The sequence below is a fragment of the Aegilops tauschii genome, chromosome 5 (genome assembly GCF_002575655.3).
Source record: "Aegilops tauschii subsp. strangulata cultivar AL8/78 chromosome 5, Aet v6.0, whole genome shotgun sequence".
NCBI classification, from domain to species: Eukaryota; Viridiplantae; Streptophyta; class Magnoliopsida; order Poales; family Poaceae; genus Aegilops; species Aegilops tauschii.
Window position 1 is genome coordinate 97,097,201 of NC_053039.3, and position 24,270 is coordinate 97,121,470.

At 52.2% G+C, this 24,270-nt stretch overlaps 1 protein-coding gene across 1 annotated transcript; it reads left to right on the forward strand.

The window, feature by feature from the left end:
• The first annotated feature begins 21,340 nt into the window (after positions 1 to 21,340).
• LOC141022598 (uncharacterized) lies at positions 21,341 to 21,763 on the forward strand. The gene has a single exon (XM_073498862.1). It carries the CDS (start codon positions 21,341 to 21,343, stop codon positions 21,761 to 21,763), a length of 423 nt encoding a protein of 140 aa, XP_073354963.1.
• The last annotated feature ends 2,507 nt before the right edge of the window (positions 21,764 to 24,270 follow it).

The window sequence follows — 24,270 nt, forward strand, 5'->3', positions numbered from 1 at the left end:
TAGAGTCATATTTTGTTCTAAGTATTGAGTTGTAAGTAAATAAAAGTGTGATGATCTTCATTATTAGAGCATTGTCCCAAGTGAGGAAAGGATGATGGAGACTATGATTCCCCCACAAGTTGGGATGAGACTCCGGACTAAAAAAAAGAGGCCATAAAAAATAAGAGAAAAGGCCCAAATAAAAAAATGAGAGAAAAAGAGAGAAGGGACAATGTTACTATCCTTTTACCACACTTGTGCTTCAAAGTAGCACCGTGATCTTCATAATAGAGAGTCTCTCATTTTGTCACTTTCATATACTAGTGTGAAATTTCATTATAGAACTTGGCTTGTATATTCCAATGATGGGCTTCCTCAAATGCCCGAGGTCTTCAGGAGCAAGCAAGTTGGATGCACACCCACTTAGTTTCTTTTTGAGCTTTCATACACTTATAGCTCTAGTGCATCCGTTGCATGGCAATCCCTACTCCTCGCATTAACATCAATTGATGGGCATCTCCATAGCCCATTGATTAGCCTCGTTGATGTGAGACTTTCTCCTTTTTTTGTCTTCCCACATAACCCCTACCATTATACCTTATTCCACCATAGTGCTATATCCATGGCTTGCGCTCATGTATTGCGTAAGAGTTGAAAAGGCTGAAGCGCGTTAAAAGTATGAACCAATTGCTTGGCTAAAACCGGGGTCGTACATGATATGAATATTTTGTGTGGGGAAGATGGAGCATAGCCAGACTATATGATTTTGTAGGGATGACTTGCTTTGGAGCATAGCCAGACTATATGAATATTTTGTGTGGGGAAGATGGAGCATAGCCAGACTATAGCCAGACTATATGATTTTGATAAGACATAATTGCTTAGTTAGTATGCTTGAAGTATTATTGTTTTTATGTCAACATTAAACTTTTATCTTGAATTATATCAAATCTGAACATTCATGCCACAATAAGAAGAATTATATTGAAATTATGCCTAGTAGCACTCCGCATCAAAAATTCTGTTTTTATCATTTACCTACTCGAGGACGAGCAGGAATTAAGCTTGGGGATGCTTGATACGTCTCCAACGTATCTATAATTTTTGATTGCTCCATGCTAATATTATCTTCTGTTTTGGACATTATTGGGCTTTATTATTCACTTTTATATTATTTTTGGGACTAACCTATTAACCGGAGGCCCAGCCCAGAATTGCTGTTTTTTTTGCCTATTTCAGAGTTTCGCAGAAAAAGAATATCAAACGGAGTCCAAACGGAATGAAACCTTCGGGAACGTGATTTTTGGAACGAACATGATCCAGGAGACTTGGACCCTACGTGAAGCAACCAATAGGGAAGCCACGAGGTAGGAGGGCGTGCCTACTCCCCCAGGCACGCCCTCCACCCTCGTGGGCCCCCTGTTGCTCCACCGATGTACTCCTTCCTCCTATATATACCTATGTACCCCCAAACGATCAGATACGGAGCCAAAAACCTAATTCCACCGCCGCAACCTTCTATACCCATGATGTGACGCCCCCGATTCAATCGTACACTAATCATGCACGCAAACGTGTACGATCAAGATCAGGGACTCACGGGAAGATATCACAACACAACTCTAAAACATAAATAAGTCATACAAGCATCATAATACAAGCCAGGGGCCTCGAGGGCTCGAATACAAGTGCTCGATCATAGACGAGTCAGCGGAAGCAACAATATCTGAGTACAGACATAAGTTAAACAAATTTGCCTTAAGAAGGCTAGCACAAACGGGGATACAGATCGAAAGAGGCGCAGGCCTCCTGCCTGGGATCCTCCTAACTACTCCTGGTCATCGTCAGCAGGCTGCACGTAGTAGTAGGCACCTCCGGGGTAGTAGGAGTCATCGTCAATGGTTGCGTCTGGCTCCTGGGCTCCAGCATCTGGTTGCGAGAACCAGGTAGAAAGGAAAGGGGGAAAAGAGGGAGAAAAGCAACCATGAGTACTCATCCAAAGTACTCGCAAGCAAGGAGCTACACTACATATGCATGGGTATATGTGTAAAGGGCCATATCGGTGGACTGAACTGCAGAATGCCAGAATAAGAGGGGGATAGCTAATCCTGTCGAAGACTACGCTCCTGGCAGCCTCCATCTTGCAGCATGTAGAAGAGAGTAGATTGAAGTCCTCGAAGTAGCATCGCATAGCATAATCCTACCCGGCGATCCTCTCCTCGTCGCCCTGTTAGAGAGCAATCACCGGGTTGTATCTGGCACTTGGAAGGGTGTGTTTTATTAAGTATGTGGTTCTAGTTGTCATAAGGTCAAGGTACAACTCCTGGTCGTCCTTTTACCGAGGGACACGACTATTCGAATAGATAAACTTCCCTGCAGGGGTGCACCACATAACCCAACACGCTCGATCCCATTTGGCCGGACACACTTTTCTGGGTCATGCCCGGCCGCGGAAGATCAACACGTCGCAACCCCACCTAGGCACAACAGAGAGGTCAGCTCGCCGGTCTAAATCCTATGGCGCAGGGGTCTGGGCCCATCGCCCATTGCACACCTGCACGTTGTGAGGGCGGCCGAAAGCAGACCTAGCCTAGCAGGCGTTCCAGTCCAATCCGGCGCGCGCCGCTCAGTTGCTGACGTCACGAAGGCTTCGGCTGATACCACGACATCGAGTGCCCATAACTGTTCCCGCGTAGTTGGTTAGTGCGTATAGACCAAATGGCCAGACTCAGATCAAATACCAAGAACTCGTTAAGCGTGTTATTTTGAAGTAACCGCAGACGCCGTCCAGGGCCAGGCCCACCTCTCTCCTAGGTGGCCTCAACCTGCCCTGTCGCTCCGCCACAAGATCCACTCGCGGGTAGTCCTACGAGCCGACCCGACTTTAGTCACCACAGGTATCATGTATAGAGTATATAAGTATATACCCGTGATCACCGCCCAAGTGATCACGGACCGATAGTATAGCATAGCAGATGGACAAGAATGTAGGGCCACTGATGGAAAACTAGCATCCTATACTAAGCATGTAGGATTGCAGGTAAAGGTAACAACAGTAGTAGCAAGGACAGGCTATGCATCAGGATAGGATTAACGGAAAGCAGTAACATGCTACACTACTCTAATGTAAGCAGTATAGAGAAGAATAGGCGATGTCTGGTGATCAAGGGGGAGGCTTGCCTGATTGCTCTGGCAAGAAGGAGGGGTCGTCAACAGCGTAGTCGGTCGGGGCACCAGCAGCGGCGTCGGTCTCGTAGTCTACCGGAGAGAAGAGGGGGAAGAAACAATGAATACAATGCAAACAGATGCATAACGATGCATGACATGACAAAGCGTGAGGCTAGGTGTGCCCAAACGCGGTACTAGGTGATACCGGCGAAGGGGGGAAACATCCGGGAAAGTATTCCCGGTGTTTCGCGTTTTCAGACAGATGAACCAGAGGGGGAAAGTTGTGAGTTCGATATGTTAGGGATGTGTGGCGGACGAACGGGCTGCTCATCCGGATTCGTCTCGTCGTTCTGAGCAACTTTCATGTAGAAAGTATTTTCATCCGAGTTACGGATTATTTTATATGATTTTCTAAAGATTTAATCATTTTCTAATTTTAATTATTTATTGAAATCCAACACTATCCAGAACAGTGAACGATGATGCAGGCATGACATCAGAGTGATGTCAGCAGGTCAAATGGTCGGTTGACCAGTCAAAACTGACTTGTGGGTCCAGTGGGACCCACCTGTCATTGAGCCAGAGCTGAAATGGATTTGTTTTAAACTAACTATGATTAACTAAGTGCGGGCCCCATTAGTCAGTGACTAATTAGCCTAGATTAATTAGATTAACTAATTAATTAGTTTATAGTGGTGGGGCCACTGGTCAGCTGCTGGGACTAGCCCAGTCAGCACGTTGACCCTGGTCAACTGGGCCAGCCGGGTCCACGGGGCCACCAGGCAGTGACCCAGGGGTGGCCCTAGGTGTGCCAGCTCAGCGGAGCAGCCGGAGTAGCTCCGGCGAGCTCGCGCGCAGCGGCCGAACGCCGGCGAGCGTCGGGTTTCGCCTACGGGGCACCAAAACGAGCGCCGTCTCTTGTGTTCGAACGAGGAGAGTGCCCCGCGTCTAGTGGTGGCGGTGGCGTGGCCGGAGGTGGCCGTAAGCGACGGCGGCGAGCACATCGGCGGACGGCCGGAGTCGGGCGTGAGGGCAAATGGTGGTATGGGGCACGATTTTACGCGCGGTTGGGTGTGTTCGAACGCACACGACAGCGTGCGTCGAGTGGCGGTGGTCGCAGGCATGGGGGTGGCTGGAGACGAGCAGTACGACGTCGCCGGCGGCGGGGTGTTTCGGGCGAGCAACGGCAACGGCGATGTGGCGCGCTATTGGGCAAACGGGAGGGCTAGTCGGGCCCTACTCGGCGCGGCGAGTTCAATGGCAACACGCCCGTGACCATTTGGTCACCGGAGACTCGACGGCGACGAGTCCGCGGCGCTGCGTTCGGGCGCTTCAGCGGCAGCTAGCTAGGGCGTGCGAGAGAGCAAACAGAGAGCAGGAGGGGTGGAGCTCACCGAGCGGCACACACGAAAGGCCCTTGGGGGGTTTAGGAGCTGCAGAGTCGACGACGCTCGTCGGAGACGCTCCGGGGATCCGAGGAAGAAGACGAGGCCTGGGCAGCGTTCGAGGGTGCCCGGCGTCCTGCGGCTTGACGGGGAGGTGTAGTCGAGGGAGGCAGTGCGAGCGGACACGTCGGAGAGGCACAGAGGTCGCGGTGGCCACGAGTTCTACGGCGGCGAGGCCATGGCGGCGCTCGGATGCGGTGGGGAACGAGGGGGGAAGAGAGGTGGATCTGAGGGGGAGGCGCAGAGGCCGAGAGGGAGAGCGGGGGCGAGTGGGAGGCGGGATCGAGGAGGCGGGGGCGTGGCGGCCTTATCCTCTCCTCGACGCCGGCGAGGGGGTCCGGTGGCGACGCGCCCCTGTTCCGACCCGGGTCGGGGGAGCAGGGAAGGGAGACGAGGCAGGGGGGGCTGGGCCGACGGTTGGCAAGCTGGGCCAGGTGGGCCGGTCTGGCCTGTGAGCTGGGCCGCCTGGTCCAGTGGGGGGGGGTTCTTTTTCTTTTCTTTTCTTTATTTTTCTTTTCTGTTTTATTTCACTTTAAAATACTTAGGCACTTTCTAAAAAAATGTTTTCTCCACAATAATTTCCAGTGCAATATTTGGCACCCACCGAACATTTTTGTTTTGACTTTTGAAAATTTTGGGTGTTTGTCACTAATTCATTTTTTTGAATTTGAAATGTTTTGAACTAACACTTGATTAGCAACAGTAACAGAGATGACATGGCATCATCAGGAGAGTTTTACTGTAGCCTAATTATCCGGGCGTTACAAATCTCCTCCACTACAAGAAATCTTGTCCCGAGATTTAGGAGGTAGAAGGAAATAGTGCAGGGTATTCATCACGCAGGCGATCCTCGCGTTCCCAAGTGGCTTCATCTTCAGAATGGTGCGACCACTGGACTTTGAGGAACTTGATCGCCTTCTGACGTGTGCGGCGTTCGGCTTGGTCGAGAATGCGGACCGGATGCTCTTTATAGGAGAGGTCCTGTCGCAGTTCGAGCACTTCATGATCCACTGCTCGGATTGGGTCCTTGAAGCAACGGCGGAGCTGCGACACGTGGAACACATCGTGAACCTGAGAAAGGTTCGGCGGAAGCTCCAGTCGGTATGCCACTTTTCCACGCCTTTCGAGAATAGTGAATGGGCCAATATAGCGAGGAGCTAGTTTGCCCTTGATCCCGAAGCGGTGAGCACCCTTCATTGGTGTGACTCGAAGATAAGCCTTTTCGCCAGGTTGATAGACCATGTCTTTATGATGGCGGTCATACTCTCTTCTGACGTGACTGAGCAGTCTTGAGATTCTCACGAATAATGCGGACTTGTTCTTCGGCATGTTGGATAATATCTGGACCAAAGAGTGGACATTCCCTAGTTTCTGACCAGTTCAGAGGGGTTCGACACTTTCGTCCATATAACACTTCGAAGGGGGCCATCTTCAGACTAGCTTGATAGCTATTATTATAAGAGAACTCAGCATACGGGAGAGATTCCTCCCATTTCTTGCCGAAGGAAATAACACAAGCTCGAAGCATGTCTTCGAGAACTTGGTTGACACGTTCAACTTGCCCTTGCGACTGAGGATTAAACGCAGTACTGAATGACAGATGAGTTCCCATAGCTTCTTGGAAACTTGCCCAGAATCTTGAAGTGAATAAGCTGCCACGGTCTGAGCTGATAACCAATGGGATACCGTGGAGTGAAACAACCCTGGACATATAGAGCGTTGCCAGTTGACTAGCAGTGATCGTTTCTTTGACTGCCAGAAAATGTGCAACCTTAGAAAGCCGGTCAATGACGACAAGAATTGCATCATTACCTTTCTGCGATTTGGGAAATCCAGTGACGAAGTCCATCTCGACATTGTCCCATTTCCATTCAGGAATAGAGATAGGTTGCAGAGTTCCAGCAGGCCTTTGATGTTCTGCTTTGATACGATGGCAAACGTCACACTCGGCAACATAACGAGCAATGTCTTGCTGCATATTAGACCACCAGAATCTTTGACGAATATCTTGGTACATCTTTGTACTACCGGGATGAATAGACAAAGGCGTATCATGAGCTTCTTTCATAACCTCCTGTGTCATATCCAGGTTTTTCTCTGCACATGGCACCACTAGGCGGCCCTTGAAGTACAAAGTGCCATCATCAGCAATAGTGAAGAATGAGGGCTTTCCTTCTGCGAGGTAGCGCTTAATCTTGTGGGCTTCAGAGTCATATCCCTGTATTCTCTTGATGGAGTCTAAGAGATCTCGTTCGACAGCCAGGGTATTGAGGGAACCCTGGGAAACAACACAGAGGTTCATCTTGCGAAACTCCTTAGGAGGGGGAGCGAGTGCACCCGGAGGAACAATATGGAGGTTCAGCTTTCTGAATTCTTCAACAAGCGAGGGCTGAACTTTGTGAACCTGGAGGTGGTTGCAGTAAGACTTGCGGCTCAAGGCATCAGCCATTACATTAGCCTTGCCTGGCGTATAGGAAATACCCAAGTCAAAGTCTGCAACAATCTCCATCCATCTCTGCTGACGGAGGTTCAGGTCTGGCTGAGTAAACAGATACTTCAGACTTTGGTGGTCAGTGAAGATCTCGCAACGATTACCGAGAAGGTAATGTCGCCACTGCTTCAGCGCATGAATGACAGCAGCAAGTTCGAGGTCGTGAACTGGGTAGTTCTCTTCGTGAGGGCGCAATTGCCGAGAGGCATAAGCAACCACTTTGCGGTCTTGCATTAGGACACAGCCTAATCCTTGACGGGAAGTGTCGCAGTAAATGACGAAGTCCTTCTTAGTATCAGGTGGAGCTAGAACTGGGGCAGAAGTCAACTTGTCTTTGAGTGCCTGGAAACTTTCCTGACATTTGTCTGTCCATTGGAACTTGACGCCCTTATGCAACAGGTTAGTCAGAGGCCTGGCGATCTTGGAGAAGTTCTCGACGAATCGACGGCAATAGCTGGCAAGACCGAGAAAACTTCTGACTTGCTTAACGTTCTTGGGAGGAGTCCAATCAAGGATAGCCTGGACTCATTCAGGGTTGACGGCAATACCATCCTTAGAGATGACATGCCCAAGATAGGTTACTTCGGGTAGCCAGAATTCACATTTGGAGAACTTGGCATATCGTTGATGCTCTCGTAGCTTTTCCAGCACAAGACGAAGATGTTCAGCATGTTCCTCTTCGTTCTTGGAAAATACCAGGATATCATCCAGATAAACCATGACAAACTTGTCGAGGAAATCCATGAATATATAGTTCATCAAACGAGAGAAGGTGGCTGGAGCATTGGTTAATCCGAAAGACATGACGGTGTACTTGTATGAACCATATCGAGTCACGAAGGCGGTCTTTGGGATATCCTCTTCACGAACATGGATCTGGTGGTAACCCAACCTTAAGTCGAGTTTAGAGAACGCTGACGAACCAGCCAGTTGATCATACAAATCATTGATCCGAGGAAGAGGATACTTATTCTGAATGGTAGCTTGGTTTATAGGACGGTAGTCTTGGACCAATCGGTTTGTCCCATCCTTCTTCTTGACAAGGAGAGAAGGTGCTCCCCAAGGAGAGCAACTTGGGTGAATGAATCCTTTGCGAAGAGATTTGTCGATTTCCTCCTTAAGCTCAAGGAGTTCATGCGGCGGCATCTTGTAGGGTCGCTTGGCTATAGGGGTGGTGCCTGGTTTCAAGTCGATGATGAATTCGACAGCTCTAGTAGGGGGAATCCCTGGAAGTTCTTCAGGAAAGACGTCGAGGAATTCACGCATGACGGGAGTGTTTTCAATGCCCTCGAGTGGTGCAGCGTTCAATGCATTCAATGCATAGAGCCTTGCCTTGGCATTTTGCACCAGATGAGCTTGGTAAGTAACTATTTCATCTGAAGGGTGTAGCAGATGGACGGTCTTAGTGGCGCAAACGATTGAAGCAGTATGCGCTTTTAACCAATTCATTCCCAGAATGAGATCAATGCTACGACTTCAGTACGATGGGAGAGACAAGAAATTCCAGTCCTTCGATTTCAACGGGGATGTCATTGCAAATCATGGAGGTTCGACATTGGCCCGCAGGGGTGTGTACTAATAGTGAAGCATTCATGTCTTCGCTTTTAATGCCATGCATGAATGCAAAATCTTCTGACATGAATGAATGCGATGCACCTGTATCAAATAAAACGGATGCTGGTACTGAATTTACGAGGAGTGTACCCATCATGGTAGCAGGCTGGTCTTGAGCTTCATTGAGATCAACGTGGTTGGCATGGACACGACCATAGGACTTGGCATTGTTGTTGCGGGGCTAGTTGCTTCCATGGCCAGTTGCTGGAAGGGCCAGTTGATTCTGGTTCTGGTTGCATTCTCTAGCATGGTGACCACACCTGAAGCACAAACCATTATTGGGAGTGGGAGCAGGAGCCCGGGGTGGTGGTGCTGGAAGCATTGGCTGCCTAGTTGGAGGAGTAGGCAGACGAGGTGCAGCATAGGTCTCCCTTGGGGCAGGTGCAGTTGGCTGGTACATGCTGTTGGGAATCCATATCTTACGCTTCTGCGAGGGCGGGCCCGAAGATGAGCCCGTGTCACGGTTGCGCCCGTGAGAGCTCTGGTATTCCTGCAGACCAGTTTCGACATTGATGGCCTTGTTCACCAAGGTGGCGAAATCAGTAAAGTCATGCACTAGAAGTGCGAGCTTGATGTCAGCTTGAAGGCCATCACGGAACTTCTCCTGTCTGCGTGCATCAGTTGCAATGTCCTCTTCAGCATAGCGAGACAAGTCCAGAAACTCCCGTTGATAAGCTTCAACAGTTTTGTTGCCTTGGGTGAGGTTACGGAACTCACGCTTCTTCCGGTCCATGACTCCCTGACGAATGAAGCAGGCACGGAAAGCAGCTTGGAAGTCTGGCCAGGTGATGATTGTTCCAGCTGGCAGAGTACGCCTGTGGCTGTCCCACCATTGAGCTGCGAGTCCCTTCAGGAAGAAGGAAGAAAAGGTGACATAGCTGGCAAGGGCTACATCGGCAGACTCCATCTCATAGGTGATGTCACGGAGCCAGTCATCAGCATCCAGAGGCTGAGTTGAGCTGCGGTACACAGTTGGGTTGAGGCGCATGAAATCCTGCAGAGTTACTGGGGTTGGCTGCTGGTCCATATTGGGGCGAGGAAACTGAGCCATCATATTTTCCATGAATTGGCGGTTCAGTTCGAACTGTTGGATCATACCAGCCATGTACTCAGGTGGTGGTGGGGCATTGCCACCACTACCACGACCACCTGGTCTAACCATCCTGCTAATATATAACAGGGGTAGTTCAGCATTGAGAAATTTGCAAAGACAAGAATCATTCATGATGAAACATGCATAATGAAAGGAGCACGATAGCTACTACATAGTAGTCGGCATAACTTACAAAAGGGGCCATGCATAGAGTTCAGTACATAGACTAAAACACCATAGGCGGCACACAGGCTCGCGGCGAATGCATCTAACACTAACAAGCAAGCCTACATCAGTCCCAAGAAGTACTGTGGAGGTATGTGTAGCCTGAAAGCTGGTAGTGTCGCATCGGGAACTCCACGTCAGCAACCTGGGGTCCGCAAATACTCTGGTGCAGAACCTGACGCTCAGGTGGCAGAAGAGGACCAAGTGTGGGAGAGTAGCCTCCCACATCTGGCCAGCCGACACCCTGGGGCATCACAGTCCTGGCTGGGTAGATCGCAGAACGGGGCAGCTCTCTAGATCGGACAAAGGGGTGCAACAACGTCAGAGCACGGTAAAGGTGCTGACGGGTGGTGTACAACTCGTGGAGAAGAGCTCGGTTAGCTCGATCCAGCCCATCAGCATGCAGAACCAGGTTCTGATGGTAGAAGGGCTCTCGGGTGACAGTGGAGTAGGCAGCAGTATAGTATCCCTCCGCACCAACATCAGATGCGATAGCAATGTGCCTGAAAGGGGAGGTGTCCAACTCCCGATACTCTCCACGAAGACGTGTCAGAGCAGCATAAGCAGCATCGTGGATAGCCATATCGATGGTCACTCCAACACCATGAGCGGTGTGCGGCACAGTAGTGGAGTCATACTCCCGAGAGTAGAGGTGGAAGATGGCACGGTACTGCTCCTGGTTAAAGTCCTGGTACTCCTTGTAGACGGTGTACTCAGGGTGCCAGCGATAACCCAGATAGGTCATCATCTCAGCTAGCACAGTAGGTGATCCCGAGGCACCAATGGCCGTCGTGTGGTGCACGACCTGCCTCGTGGGTTCCATCTGAAAGCAAAGATGTTTCAAAGGAGTCAATGACAGTGTGGGAATTGTTCAAAATACTATTCTAAGAAATAACTATGGCTTATCCAACTTTGGGGTGAATGTGATCACGGGATCCTAGTGTTAGAGTTAGTAAATTCGTTTAACCCGAGTAGAAGAGAGTTCAGAGTCCCAGAGTAAAGGTCGAGGAGTAAAAGATCCTAGTACCACCCAATGGTGACGTGGGCCCATAAGACACACAGCCATGTTAGTAAAACTTTTGTAATATCTAGACTCGACTTCGGCCAAGGAGTGTGGAAGGGGGATTCCTACAGGCAGTCGGCTCTGATACCAACTTGTGACGCCCCCGATTCAATCGTACACTAATCATGCACGCAAACGTGTACGATCAAGATCAGGGACTCACGGGAAGATATCACAACACAACTCTAAAACATAAATAAGTCATACAAGCATCATAATACAAGCCAGGGGCCTCGAGGGCTCGAATACAAGTGCTCGATCATAGACGAGTCAGCGGAAGCAACAATATCTGAGTACAGACATAAGTTAAACAAATTTGCCTTAAGAAGGCTAGCACAAACGGGGATACATATCGAAAGAGGCGCAGGCCTCCTGCCTGGGATCCTCCTAACTACTCCTGGTCGTCGTCAGCGGGCTGCACGTAGTAGTAGGCACCTCCGGGGTAGTAGGAGTCGTCGTTGACGGTGGCGTCTGGCTCCTGGGCTCCAGCATCTGGTTGCGACAACCAGGTAGAAAGGAAAGGGGGAAAAGAGGGAGAAAAGCAACCGTGAGTACTCATCCAAAGTACTCGCAAGCAAGGAGCTACACTACATATGCACGGGTATATGTGTAAAGGGCCATATCGGTGGACTGAACTGTAGAATGCCAGAATAAGAGGGGGATAGCTAATCCTGTCGAAGACTACGCTCCTGGCAGCCTCCATCTTGCAGCATGTAGAAGAGAGTAGATTGAAGTCCTCCATGTAGCATCGCATAGCATAATCCTACCCAGCGATCCTCTCCTCGTCGCCCTATTAGAGAGCGATCACCGGGTTGTATCTGGCACTTGGAAGGGTGTGTTTTATTAAGTATCCGGTTCTAGTTGTCATAAGGTCAAGGTACAACTTCGGGTCGTCCTTTTACCGAGGGACACGACTATTCGAATAGATAAACTTCCCTGCAGGGGTGCACCACATAACCCAACACGCTCGATCCCATTTGGCCGGACACACTTTTCTGGGTCATGCCCGTCCGCGGAAGATCAACACGTCACAGCCCCACCTAGGCACAACAGAGTGGTCAGCTCGCCGGTCTAAATCCTATGGCGCAGGGGTCTGGGCCCATCGCCCATTGCACACCTGCACGTTGCGAGGGCGGTTGAAAGCAGACCTAGCCTAGCAGGCGTTCCAGTCCAATCCGGCGTGCGCCGCTCAGTTGCTGACGTCATGAAGGCTTCGGCTGATACCACGACGTCGAGTGCCCATAACTGTTCCCGCATAGTTGGTTAGTGCGTATAGACCAAATGGCCAGACTCAGATCAAATACCAAGAACTCGTTAAGCGTGTTATTTTGAAGTAACCGCGGACGCCGTCCAGGGCCAGGCCCACCTCTCTCCTAGGTGGCCTCAAGCTGCCCTGTCGCTCCGCCACAAGATCCACTCGCGGGTACTCCTACGAGCCGACCCGACTTTAGTCACCACAGGTATCATGTATAGAGTATATAAGTATATACCAGTGATCACCGCCCAAGTGATCACGGCCCGATAGTATAGCACAACAGACGGAGAAGAATGTAGGGCCACTGATGGAAAACTAGCATCCTATACTAAGCATGTAGGATTGCAGGTAAAGGTAACAACAGTAGTAGCAAGGACAGGCTATGCATCAGTATAGGATTAACGGAAAGCAGTAACATGCTACACTACTCTAATGCAAGCAGTATAGAGAAGAATAGGCGATATCTGGTGATCAAGGGGGGGCTTGCCTGATTGCTCTGGCAAGAAGGAGGGGTCGTCAACAGCGTAGTCGGTCGGGGCACCAGCAGCGGCGTCGGTCTCGTAGTCTACCGGAGAGAAGAGGGGGAAGAAACAATGAATACAATGCAAAGAGATGCATAACGATGCATGACATGACAAAGCGTGAGGCTAGGTGTGCCCAAACGCGGTACTAGGTGATACCGGCGAAGGGGGGAAACCTCCGGGAAAGTATTCCCGGTGTTTTGCGTTTTCGGACAGATGAACCGGAGGGGGAAAGTTGCAAGTTCGATATGTTAGGGATGTGTGGCGGACGAACGGGCTGCTCATCCGGATTCGTCTCGTCGTTCTGAGCAACTTTCATGTAGAAAGTATTTTCATCCGAGTTACGGATTATTTTATATGATTTTATAAAGATTTAATCATTTTCTGATTTTAATTATTTATTGAGATCCAACACTATCCAGAACAGTGAACGATGACGCAGGCATGACTTCAGAGTGATGTCAGCAGGTCAAATGGTCGGTTGACCAGTCAAAACTGACTTGTGGGTCCAGTGGGACCCACCTGTCATTGAGCCAGAGCTGAAATGGATTTGTTTTAAACTAACTATGATTAACTAAGTGCGGGCCCCATTAGTCAGTGACTAATTAGCCTAGATTAATTAGATTAACTAATTAATTAGTTTATAGTGGTGGGGCCACTGGTCAGCTGCTGGGACCAGCCCAGTCAGCACGTTGACCTTGATCAACTGGGCCAGGCGGGCCCACGGGGCCACCAGGCAGTGACCCAGGGGTGGCCCTAGGTGTGCCAGCTCAGCGGAGCCGCCGGAGTTGCTCCGGCGAGCTCGCGCGCAGCGGCCGAACGCTGGCGAGCGTCGGGTTTTGCCTACGGGGCACCAAAACGAGCGCCGTCTCTTGCGTTCAAACGAGGAGAGTGCCCCGCGTCTAGTGGTGGCGGTGGCGTGGCCGGAGGTGGCCGGAAGCGACGGCGGCGAGCACATCGGCGGACGGCCGGAGTCGGGCGTGAGGGAAAATGGTGGTATGGGGCACGGTTTTACGCGCGATTGGGTGTGTTCGAACGCACACGACAACGCGCATCGAGTGGCGGTGGTCGCAGGCATGGGGGTGGCTGGAGACGAGCAGTACGACGTCGCCGGCGGCGGGGTGTTTCGGGCGAGCAACGACAACGGCGATGTGGCGCGCTATTGGGCAAACGGGAGGGCTAGTCGGGCCCTACTCAGCGCGGCGAGTTCAATGGCAACACGCCCGTGACCATTTGGTCACCGGAGACTCGTCGGCGACGAGCTCCGCGGCGTTGCGTTCGGGCGCTTCGGCGGCAGCTAGCTAGGGCGTGCGAGAGAGCAAACAGAGAGCATGAGGGGTGGAGCTCATCGAGCGGCACACACGAAAGGCCCTTGGGGGGTTTAGGAGCTGCAGAGTCGACGGCGCTCGTCGGAGACGCGCCGGGGATCCGAGGAAGAAGACGAGGCCGGGGCAGCGTTCGAGGGTGCCCGGCGTCCTGCGGCTTGACGGGGAGGTGTAGTCGAGGGAGGCGGAGCGAGCGGACATGTCGGAGAGGCGCGGAGGTCGCGGTGGCCGCGAGTTCTACGGTGGCTAGGCCATGGCGGAGCTCGGATGCGGTGGGGAACGAGGGGGGAGGCGCAGAGGCCGAGAGGGAGAGCTGGGGCGAGTGGGAGGCGGGATCGAGGAGGCGGGGGCGTGGCGGCCTTATCCTCTCCTCGACGCCGGCGAGGGGGTCCGATGGCGACGCGCCCCTGTTCCGACCCGGGTCGGGAGAACAGGGAAGGGAGACGAGGCAGGGGGGCTGGGCCGGCGGTTGGCAAGCTGGGCCAGGTGGGCCGGTCTGGCCTGTGAGATGGGCCGCCTGGTCCAGTGGGGGGGGTTCTTTTTCTTTTCTTTTCTGTTTTATTTCACTTTAAAATACTTAGGCACTTTCTAAAAAAATGTTTTCTCCACATTAATTTCCAGTGCAATATTTGGCACCCACCGAACATTTTTGTTTTGACTTTTGAAAACTTTGGGTGTTTGTCACTAATTCATTTTTTTGAATTTGAAATGTTTTGAACTAACACTTGATTAGCAACAGTAACAGAGATGACATGGCATCATCAGGAGAGTTTTACTGTAGCCTAATTATCCGGGCGTTACACACGAGATCCCATCTCGGGGCCTGTTCCGGAGCTCCGTCGGAAGGGGCATCGATCATGGAGGGCTTCTACATCAACACCATTGCCCCTCCGATGATGTGTGAGTAGTTTACCTTAGACCTTCGGGTCCATAGTTATTAGCTAGATGGCTTCTTCTCTCTTTTTGGATCTCAATACAATGTTCTCCCCCTCTCTCGTGGAGATCTATTCGATGTAATCTTCTTTTGCGGTGTGTTTGTTGAGACCGATGAATTGTGGGTTTATGATCAAGTTTATCTATGAACAATATTTGAATCTTCTGAATTCTTTTATGTATGATTGGTTATCTTTGCAAGTCTCTTCGAATTATCAGTTTAGTTTGGCCTACTAGATTTATCTTTCTTGCAATGGGAGAAGTGCTTAGCTTTGGGTTCAATCTTGCGGTGTCCTTTCGCAGTGACAGTAGGGGCAGCAAGGCACGTATTGTATTGTTACCATCGAGGATAACAAGATGGGGTTTATATCATATTGCATGAGTTTATCCCTCTTACATCATGTCATCTTACTTAAAGCGTTACTCTGTTCTTTTGAACTTAATACTCTAGATGCATGCTGGATAGCGGTCGATGTGTGGAGTAATAGTAGATGCAGGCAGGAGTCGGTCTACTTGTCTCGGACGTGATGCCTATATACATGATCATACCTAGATATTCTCATAACTATGCTCAATTCTGTCAATTGCTCAACAGTAATTTGTTCACCCACCGTAAAATACTTATGCTCTTGAGAGAAGCCCTAGTGAAACCTATGGCCCCCGGGTCTATCTTCATCATATTAATCTTCCAACACTTAACTATTTCCTTTGCTTTTTACTTTGCTTTTATTTTACTTTGCATATTTATCATAAAAATACCAAAAATATTATCTCATCATATCTATCAGATCTCACTCTCGTAAGTGACCGTGTAGGGATTGACAACCCCTTATCATGTTGGTTGCGAGGATTTATTTGTTTTGTGTAGGTGCGAGGGACTCGCGCGTAGCCTCCTACTGGATTGATACCTTGGTTCTAAAAAACTGAGGGAAATACTTACGCTACTTTGCTGCATCACCCTTTCCTCTTCAAGGGAAAACCAACGCAGTGCTCAAGAGGTAGCAGACTCCTAGCCCTCCCACACATATAAATATAAGGGAGGGGGCGCAGCAAGGCACCCCAACACATTGGCCTTGGCTGCTGCCCCGTCTCTCCCTCCCGGCATAGTTCTCGTCCACGGTTTTTCGCTTAGCGAAGCCTTGCCGATATTCCGACTCCACCACCACCATCACCACCACGCTGTCATGCTGGTTGCGATCCCATATACTTCTCCGCCTTATCTTGCTGGTTCAAGGAGGAAGAGGCGTCATCGAGCCGCACGTGTGCTAAACTCAGAGGTGCCGTCCGTTGGGCACTAGATCGGTTGGATCGTGATCGGATCATGAAGAGTGAGTACGACTACTTCAACCACGTTATACACGCTTCCGCTTTCGGTCTACGAGGATATGTAGACACACTCTCCTCTCTCATTGCTATGCTTCTCCTAGATAAATCTTGGGTGTTCGTAGGATTTTTTTTTGATTTCATGCTTCATTCCCCATCATTATAACCATCTCCCTCAATGCATTGTCTATCACAACATGTGTTAGACATTTTGTGAAGGGATCTGGCACATTCTTAGCCGACTGGATATAATCCAATGCTATCACTCTAGAGTTTCTTAAACGTCTGACAGATTCTAATCTTCTTAGTGCTTCGTGGATTGCATGTTGTCACTCTTTGCCTTGACAATAACCGTCTGATTGTCACAGTTCATAAGGATAGTCGAAACTGGCTTTTCAACCATTCGGTAGTCCATCAAAAGATCTCAAAGCCATTCTGCTTCGACACCAGATGTGTCTAATGTTGTTACTTCTGCTTGGTCTGTGTCGGGGGGATAACCCCTGGGTAGGCTCGGAGGTACAAGACGTTTTTTCAAAACATCAGGGCAACCAAGGCCCCTCAATCCAGCGGGCCCTCCAGCTGGCTGGCTGGGCATGACGCCATGATCAAGCTGGCCGGGCGCAGCCGGTGGGGTCAGTGCCTGCCCAACCCTGCCGTACGACAAAACCACACCCACATCACGGGGAGCATGGCTATAGCCACCAGTACCACTGACCGGGGCGATCAACCTCAGTGCGACGCGGCACTATGGAGGCACAATGCCAACCACTCCGCGATGCAGAGACCGACGGGCTATAGTGACATGCAGCCGGCGGGCCCCATGAAAGACCAAAGACGTTGGTGATAGGGCCCCGTCCCACTTTCTTTATCCATTGTAACCTGGGAGGTCCGGCTATAAGACCTCCCAGGAGCCCTGTTAGGAGGGGTTTGGCTCATTTTACTCATACACAAACACATGCAAGGAGAGGAGAGCTAGCTCCTTCTTCCCCCTCCACCCGAAACAGCTCCAACAGCACCATTGTAGCCCATGTGATCTTCATAGTCGATCCGGCAAGACTAGCGGTATTACCTCCCTCGGAGGGGCCCGAACCATGGTATTTCGTGTGTCTCGCTCCACTCATGCCCAATCTCGCTTTCAGAACCCACCGACGCACTTCGGCTCCAACCACACTCGATAAGCCATCCCATGGCATCTTCCGTGAGAATACCACGACAGTTGGCGCCCACCATGGGGCCGCATGCGGCGTCTGCCAGAGTCATGTTCTGGACGAGACCATACACTCCATCTGGCGAGCATATCGCGCACGGCTTGGTTGGCATGTCTGGGGCATCCTCTTGCGTCGGCGACAGTGCAACGCTCGGCGCGAATGTTGCCTGCCCCGCAGGCAGCTCCGTTGTTCCCTTTGGCGAGCTGCGCGTCTTCGTCGTGCTAGTCCCCGACGAGTACCCTAGCATGGTGCTCACCTTCTCCGACCCGCCGCCACCCGGTGGCTGTAGCATCTTCGACGTTGTCGCTGACTTCTGTGTCCGCGTGGAGGTACCGTCCACTGCCTCCAGCCAAGCCTCTGGCCGCAGCAAGGATCCGGCCGCTGCTACTGCAGCCCGTGCTGGCTAGTCCAACCCCTTGCACTTGATGGTGCATTACTTACGCGCCCCCATCATTCCCGGCATCGACCCGACTGCTGCCGCGACTGAGCTCTAGGAGACCCCAAGCGCTTGCTTGCCGAGGCCACCGAGCTCGCCGCCACGCAGCACCAGATGGAGTCCATGCAGCGTGAGTACAATATCGCCCACGGCTCTGGTAGGCGACGGGCCTAGTCGGCTCGGCAACGTGTGCCGGCGCGGCGGGGCCATCAGCTAGATTCTGGGCGCAGGCCGGCCCACTTACGGCACTCCCGTTCAGAACATGAGCGCTACGCAGGAGGCCGCAGCCGAGCTCGACCACCTGGAGGGCGAGGAGCTGCTACTGCAGCATCAACGCGTCCACGACCTCGTCACTGCCGCGAATCAGCAGCAGGCTGAGTGGGACTTGGCCCAGCCGACTACCTCCAACCTGGCTTCCCCTCCCCTTCATACAAACAACCAAGAGCCGGGCGGAGCACTCAAGCAGACGATGCAGGCGTCCTCTGGCGCCAGCCACGGGAGCCGCCACTTGGGCGGCCGGGGCTGATGCAACCTCGACCCACCAACTATCACTAGCCGACTGGATGAGCCAGACAGTGGAGGCCACCGGCGCAGCAACCCCCGTCCGTGCGCCGGGAGCGACTGGCCTGAGTAGGGCCCGTTGTGCGCCCTGCAATCACTGGCCGGTTGGGGCCCCGCGAGCCACAATACGAGCACGACGCCCGCCACCGCATCGAGCGGCTGGTGCACTCCCTCGCCCGACCTGCTTCGGACCATGCAGCCGTGGTGAGCCTTTCCCCAAAGGTTTTACGCTGGCCCGCAACACCCCCAAGTACAACGGGGTCACCAAGCCAGAGGATTGGCTGACCGACTACACCACGACCGTCGGTATTGCCGGTAGGAACAAGTGCGTGGCGGTGCACTACGTGGCCCTCATGTTGCTTGGCTCGGCCAAGACATGGCTGAACAGCTTGCCATCCAACAACATCAACACCTGGTTGGACTTCGAGGATGCGTTCGTGTGCAGCTTCACCGGCACGTACAAGCGCCCGGGCCGACAACGCCAGCTCTCCATGTGCGTCTAGAGGCCGGACGAATCCCTCCGCAACTACCTCACATGGAGGATGGAGCTGCGCAACTCCTGCGAGGGGGTCCACAAGGTGCAAGCGATCCATTACTTCACTGAGGGGTGCGGAGATGGCACCTTGCTGAAGCACAAGCTCATGCGCTCCGAGCCGGCGACCATGGCGGAGCTCATGGCCAAGGCGGACAAGTACGCCACCGACTCCGCCATGTGCCAGCAAGGTGATTCAGGCCCAGTCGGCTGACCCTCGGCCGGCTGGAGACAACAACAAGCGACAATAGAACAACGACAACAAGTGGAAGGGCGAGCAACCGGATGCCTGCTACAACTACCGGCAAGTCGCGACCGTCGAGGAAGAGCAGCCAGCCGACCAGGGTGGCAACCGGCGCTAGCGAACCGGCAAGGGGGCGTGGTAGCCCAAGCTCACCTTCGAGCAGATGCTCGACGCGCCATGCAAGCACCACATTGACGCAAAGCCGTCTACGCACACAACCCGACAGTGTAACTAGATGGCGCGACTGATGTGGGGCGAGGGTCTTCCGCCTCCACCACCAGCTCCGACAGCGTCCGCCATGACTTCCCCCACCACAACACGGTGTACATCGTCTCCACCAGTGAGAGCGACGACAGGCACAGCCTACGCAAGCGCCGGCATGAGGTGAACGCCGCTGTCCCCCCATTCCTCGGTTCATGCACTGGGCCGAGAGGCCCATCACCTAGAGTCACGAGGACCACTCGGCTGTGATGCCCACGCCGGGTGGCTACACCCTCGTCCTCGACCTGACCATTGCCTCCAAGAGGCTCATCTGCGGCTTTTCACGGGTGCTGATCAACGGCGGTAGCAGCATTAACATCCTCTACCACGACACCATGCTGAAGATGTGCATCAAGGAGAACCAAATGGAGCCCAGCCGGATGGTGTTCCAAGGCATCGCGTTGGGGCACTGCTGCTCCCACATCGGCAAGATCCAGCTGGACGTTTTATTTGGCACCATGGACCATTTCCGCCGCAAGCCGATCTGGTTCAAGGTTCAACTTGAGCAGCCCCTACCACACGCTCTTGAGCCAGCCCGCGCTAGCCAAGTTCATGGTGGTGCCCCACTATGCTTACCTGAATCTCAAGATGCCGGGTCCCAAGGGCATCATCACCATCGCCGATGATTACAAGAAGTCCTTGGAGTGCGCCACAGCCGGCTCCCGGCTGGCTGAGTCCTTGGTCATTGCTGAAGAGAAGCGCCAACTCGACCGGCTTTGTGGCCCTGGCTAGTGAGTAGCCGGCCGTGCCAGCTCCACCCAAGCAGTTGGCGAACTAGGCGGCATTCCAGCCATCCAAGGACACCAAGCAGATCCTGCTCGACCCGGCCAACCCGGAACAGTGCGTTGTCGTGGGCACCTGCCTCGAAAGCAAATAGGAAGGCAAGCTCATCGACTTCCTTCGTGAGAATCGGGACATCTTTGCATGGTCTCCGAAAGACATGCCGGGTGTTCCGAGGAAGTTTGCCAAACACAAACTCCATGTGCGGCCGGATGCCAAGCCGGTCACGCAACTGTTCTGCCATTTCTCAGAGGAGAAGGGAAGAACCATTGGTGAAGAAATCGCCTGGCTGATCGCAGTTGGCTTCATCATGGAAGTTTTCCACCCCAAGTGGCTAGCCAACCCAGTCCTTGTGTTGAAGAAGAATGGATCTTGGCACATGTGTATCGACTACACCAGCCTGAACAAGGCGTACCCTAAGGATCCTTTTGCTTTGCCCTGGATCGATCAAGTGATTGACTCCACAGCGGGCCGCGAGCTGCTGTCTTTTCTGGATGCCTACTCCGGCTACCACCAGATAAAGCTGGACCGGTCCGCTCGGCTCAAGACATCTTCATCACCCCCTTTGGTGCTTACTACTACATCACCATGTCCTTTGGCCTAAAGAATGCTGACGCCATCTTTCAGCGCTGGATGCAGAAATGCCTCCTACTGCAGATCGCGGAACGTGCACGTGTATGTGGACGACATCATGGTGAAGACTAAGTAGCACCTCACCCTCCTGGATGACCTCAAAGAGACATTTGCCAATCTGTGCGAGTACCAGATCAAGCTCAACCCAAAGAAGTGCGTGTTTGGCATGCCAGCCGGCCAGCTCCTTGGCTTCCTTGTCCGAGAGCATGGGATTGAGGCCAACCTAGAGAAGATCAAGGCTATCGAGCGCATGCACAAGCTGGACCGGCTGCGCGATGTCCAGAATTTCACCGGCTACCTGGCCTCTCTTAGCCGGTTCGTCAATCGGCCGGGGGAGAGGGCCCTGCCCTTGTACCAGTTGATGAAGAAGACCACCGCGTTCGACTGGATTATCCAGGTGGACGAAGCTTCCCGTGACCTCAAGCGTATGCTCTCCACCTCACCCGTGCTGGCCGCACCAGCTGAGAAGGAGCCCATGCTGATGTACATTGCGGCCACCACTCGCGTGGTCAGTATGGTGCTGGTGGTGGAGCGCCCTGAGGAGGGAAAGGCGCATCCGGTCCATTGGCATGTGTACTACCTAAGTGAGGTGCTCTCCCTCTCCCAGCAGAACTACCCCCACTACCAGAAGATGCGCTACGGCGTCTACCTGGCCACCAAGAAGTTGAAGTAGTACTTCTAGGAGCACTCCATCACCATGGTGAGCATGCCCCCCTCTCAGAGATCATCGGCAGCTGGGACGCCACCAGCTAGGTTGCCAAGTGGGCCATCGAGCTGGCCGCCCACACCATCCTCTACGAGCCCCACACGACCATCAAGTCCCAGGCATTGGCAACTTCCTCGTTGACTAGGCGGAGACCCATTACCCATCGCATCCTCCTGACTCGAGTCACTGGCGCATGCACTTCGATGGCTTGAAGATGCTTACCGGCTTGGGAGTCGATATTGTCCTCTCCTCCCCCAAGGGAGACCGGCTCAAGTATGCGCTGCTGATCCACTTTGCCACTTCCAACAATGTGGCAGAGTACGAGGCACTCGTCCATGGCCTCTGGATGGCCAAGGAGATCGGCATCCAGCACATCCTCTGTTTTGGCGATTCTGATCTGATGGTGGAGTAGGTCCGTGGCAAGTGGGATGTTGCCAACATGGCCAGCTACCGCTTCCTGGTCCAGCAGATGTGCGACAGCTTTGAGGGCCGCGAGTTCCACCATGTCCCTCAAGCCGACAACGAGGCGACCGACACGTTAGCCAAGATCGGATGCACCCGGCAAGCCATTCCAGCCGGCGTCTCCCTCGAGCACCTGCACAAGCCTTCCATCAAGCCTTCTCCTGATTCGGAGTCCATCTTCATATCGGCCGACACGGGGGCTGACGACTCCGGCTCGGGGGCTGCCGGCCACTCCCGAGGGCTACCGACCTAGCCCCGAAGGTTGTCGTATCTGGCCCGCCACCTCCCAACGCAACCAGCCCCATACAAGCTGCCATCCTGATAGTGGTCGAGGCACCATCTTGGGCGCAACCCATTCTCACCTACCTCCTAAGCCGAGAGCTCCCCGCGGACGAAGTCGTAGCCCGACAAGTGCAGCGCTGGGTTTCAGCCTACACCATCATCGATGGCGAGCTCGTCCAGCGCAGCACAACCGGCATGTTCTAGCACTGCGTCGAGACAGATAAAGGGATTGCGATCCAGAGAGATATCCACCAGGGCGAGCGTGGTCACCATGACTCCTCAAGAGCCATCGTGGCCAAGGATTTTCATCATGGCTTCATTGGCCAATTGCTCTCGAGGACCCCAAGCAGCTGGTCCTCAAGTGCAACAGCTGCCACCATTTCAGCACAAATAGGCATCAGCCGGCTGCAGCCCTTAAGACCATTCCCATCACGTGGCCCTTTGCTGGCTGGGCCTCGACATGGTGGGGCCATTCAAGACTGCTCGAGGTGGCATGAAGCACCTCTTGGTCGCCGTCGACAAGTTTACCAATTGGATCGGGGCCGAGCCGATCAAGAAGCTGGACGGCCCGACAACCATCACGTTCATCAAAGACATGACCGTTCGCTACACAACTTATTCTTGTAGACTCGTGTTAGGCCTCCAAGCGCAGAGTTTCAGTAACAATTTTCCCACAAGTGGATGACCTAAGGTTTATCAATCCGTGGGAGGCGTAGGATAAAGGCGGTCTCTCTCAAACAACCCTGCAACCAAATAACAAAGATTCTCTATGTCCCCAACACACCAAATACAACGATAAATTGTATAGGTGCACTAGTTCGGCGAAGAGATGGTGATACAAGTGTAATATGGATAGTAGATATAGGTTTTTGTAATAGGAACAATAAAAAATCAAGGTAGCAAGTAACAAAAGTGAGCACAAAAGGTGTTGCAATGCTTGAATATAAGGCATAGGGTTCATACTTTCGCTAGTGCAATCTCTCAACAGTGCTAACATAATTAGATCATATGGCAATCCCTCAACGCGTGATAAAGAATCACTCCAAAGTTATTATCTAGAAGAGAACATAAGAAGAAATTGTTTGTAGGGTACGAAACCACCTCAAAGTTATCCTTTCCGATCGATCTATCAAGCTATTCCTATAAGTATCACAAACAACCCAAGAGTTCGTACTAAAATAACACCATATGATACACATCAACCAACTCTAATGTCACCTAGATACACCAATTTCACCACAAGTATCACTGAGTTAATTATACGAAATGCATCAAACAACTTCAGATTCATAATATTTGATCCAACACAAAGAACTTCAAAGAGTGCCCCAAGATTTCTACCGGAGAAAGTAGGACAAAAACGTACATCAACCCCTATGCATAGATTACCCAATGTCACATCGGGAATCCGCGAGTTGAGTGCCAAAACATACATCAAGTGAATCAATATAATACCCCATTGTCACCACGGGTATTCATATGCAAGACATACATCAAGTGTTCTCAAATCCAACAAAGTATTCAATCCAATAAAAGTGAAACCTCAAAGGTAAAAACTCAATTCATCCCAATGAGGGTGGACTACTCCCTCCTCATCATGGTGGCCGCCGGGATGATGAAGATGGCCTCCGGTGATGATTTCCCCCTCCGGCAGGGTGCCAGAACAGGGTCCAGATTGGTTTTTCGTGGCTATAGAGGCTTGCGGCGGCGAAACTTCCTACCTAGGGTTG

Excerpts from the sequence above, each read along its gene's own strand:
- LOC141022598 (XM_073498862.1), top strand. The coding sequence starts at position 21,341 with ATGCACAAGCTGGACCGGCTGCGCGATGTCCAGAATTTCACCGGCTAC.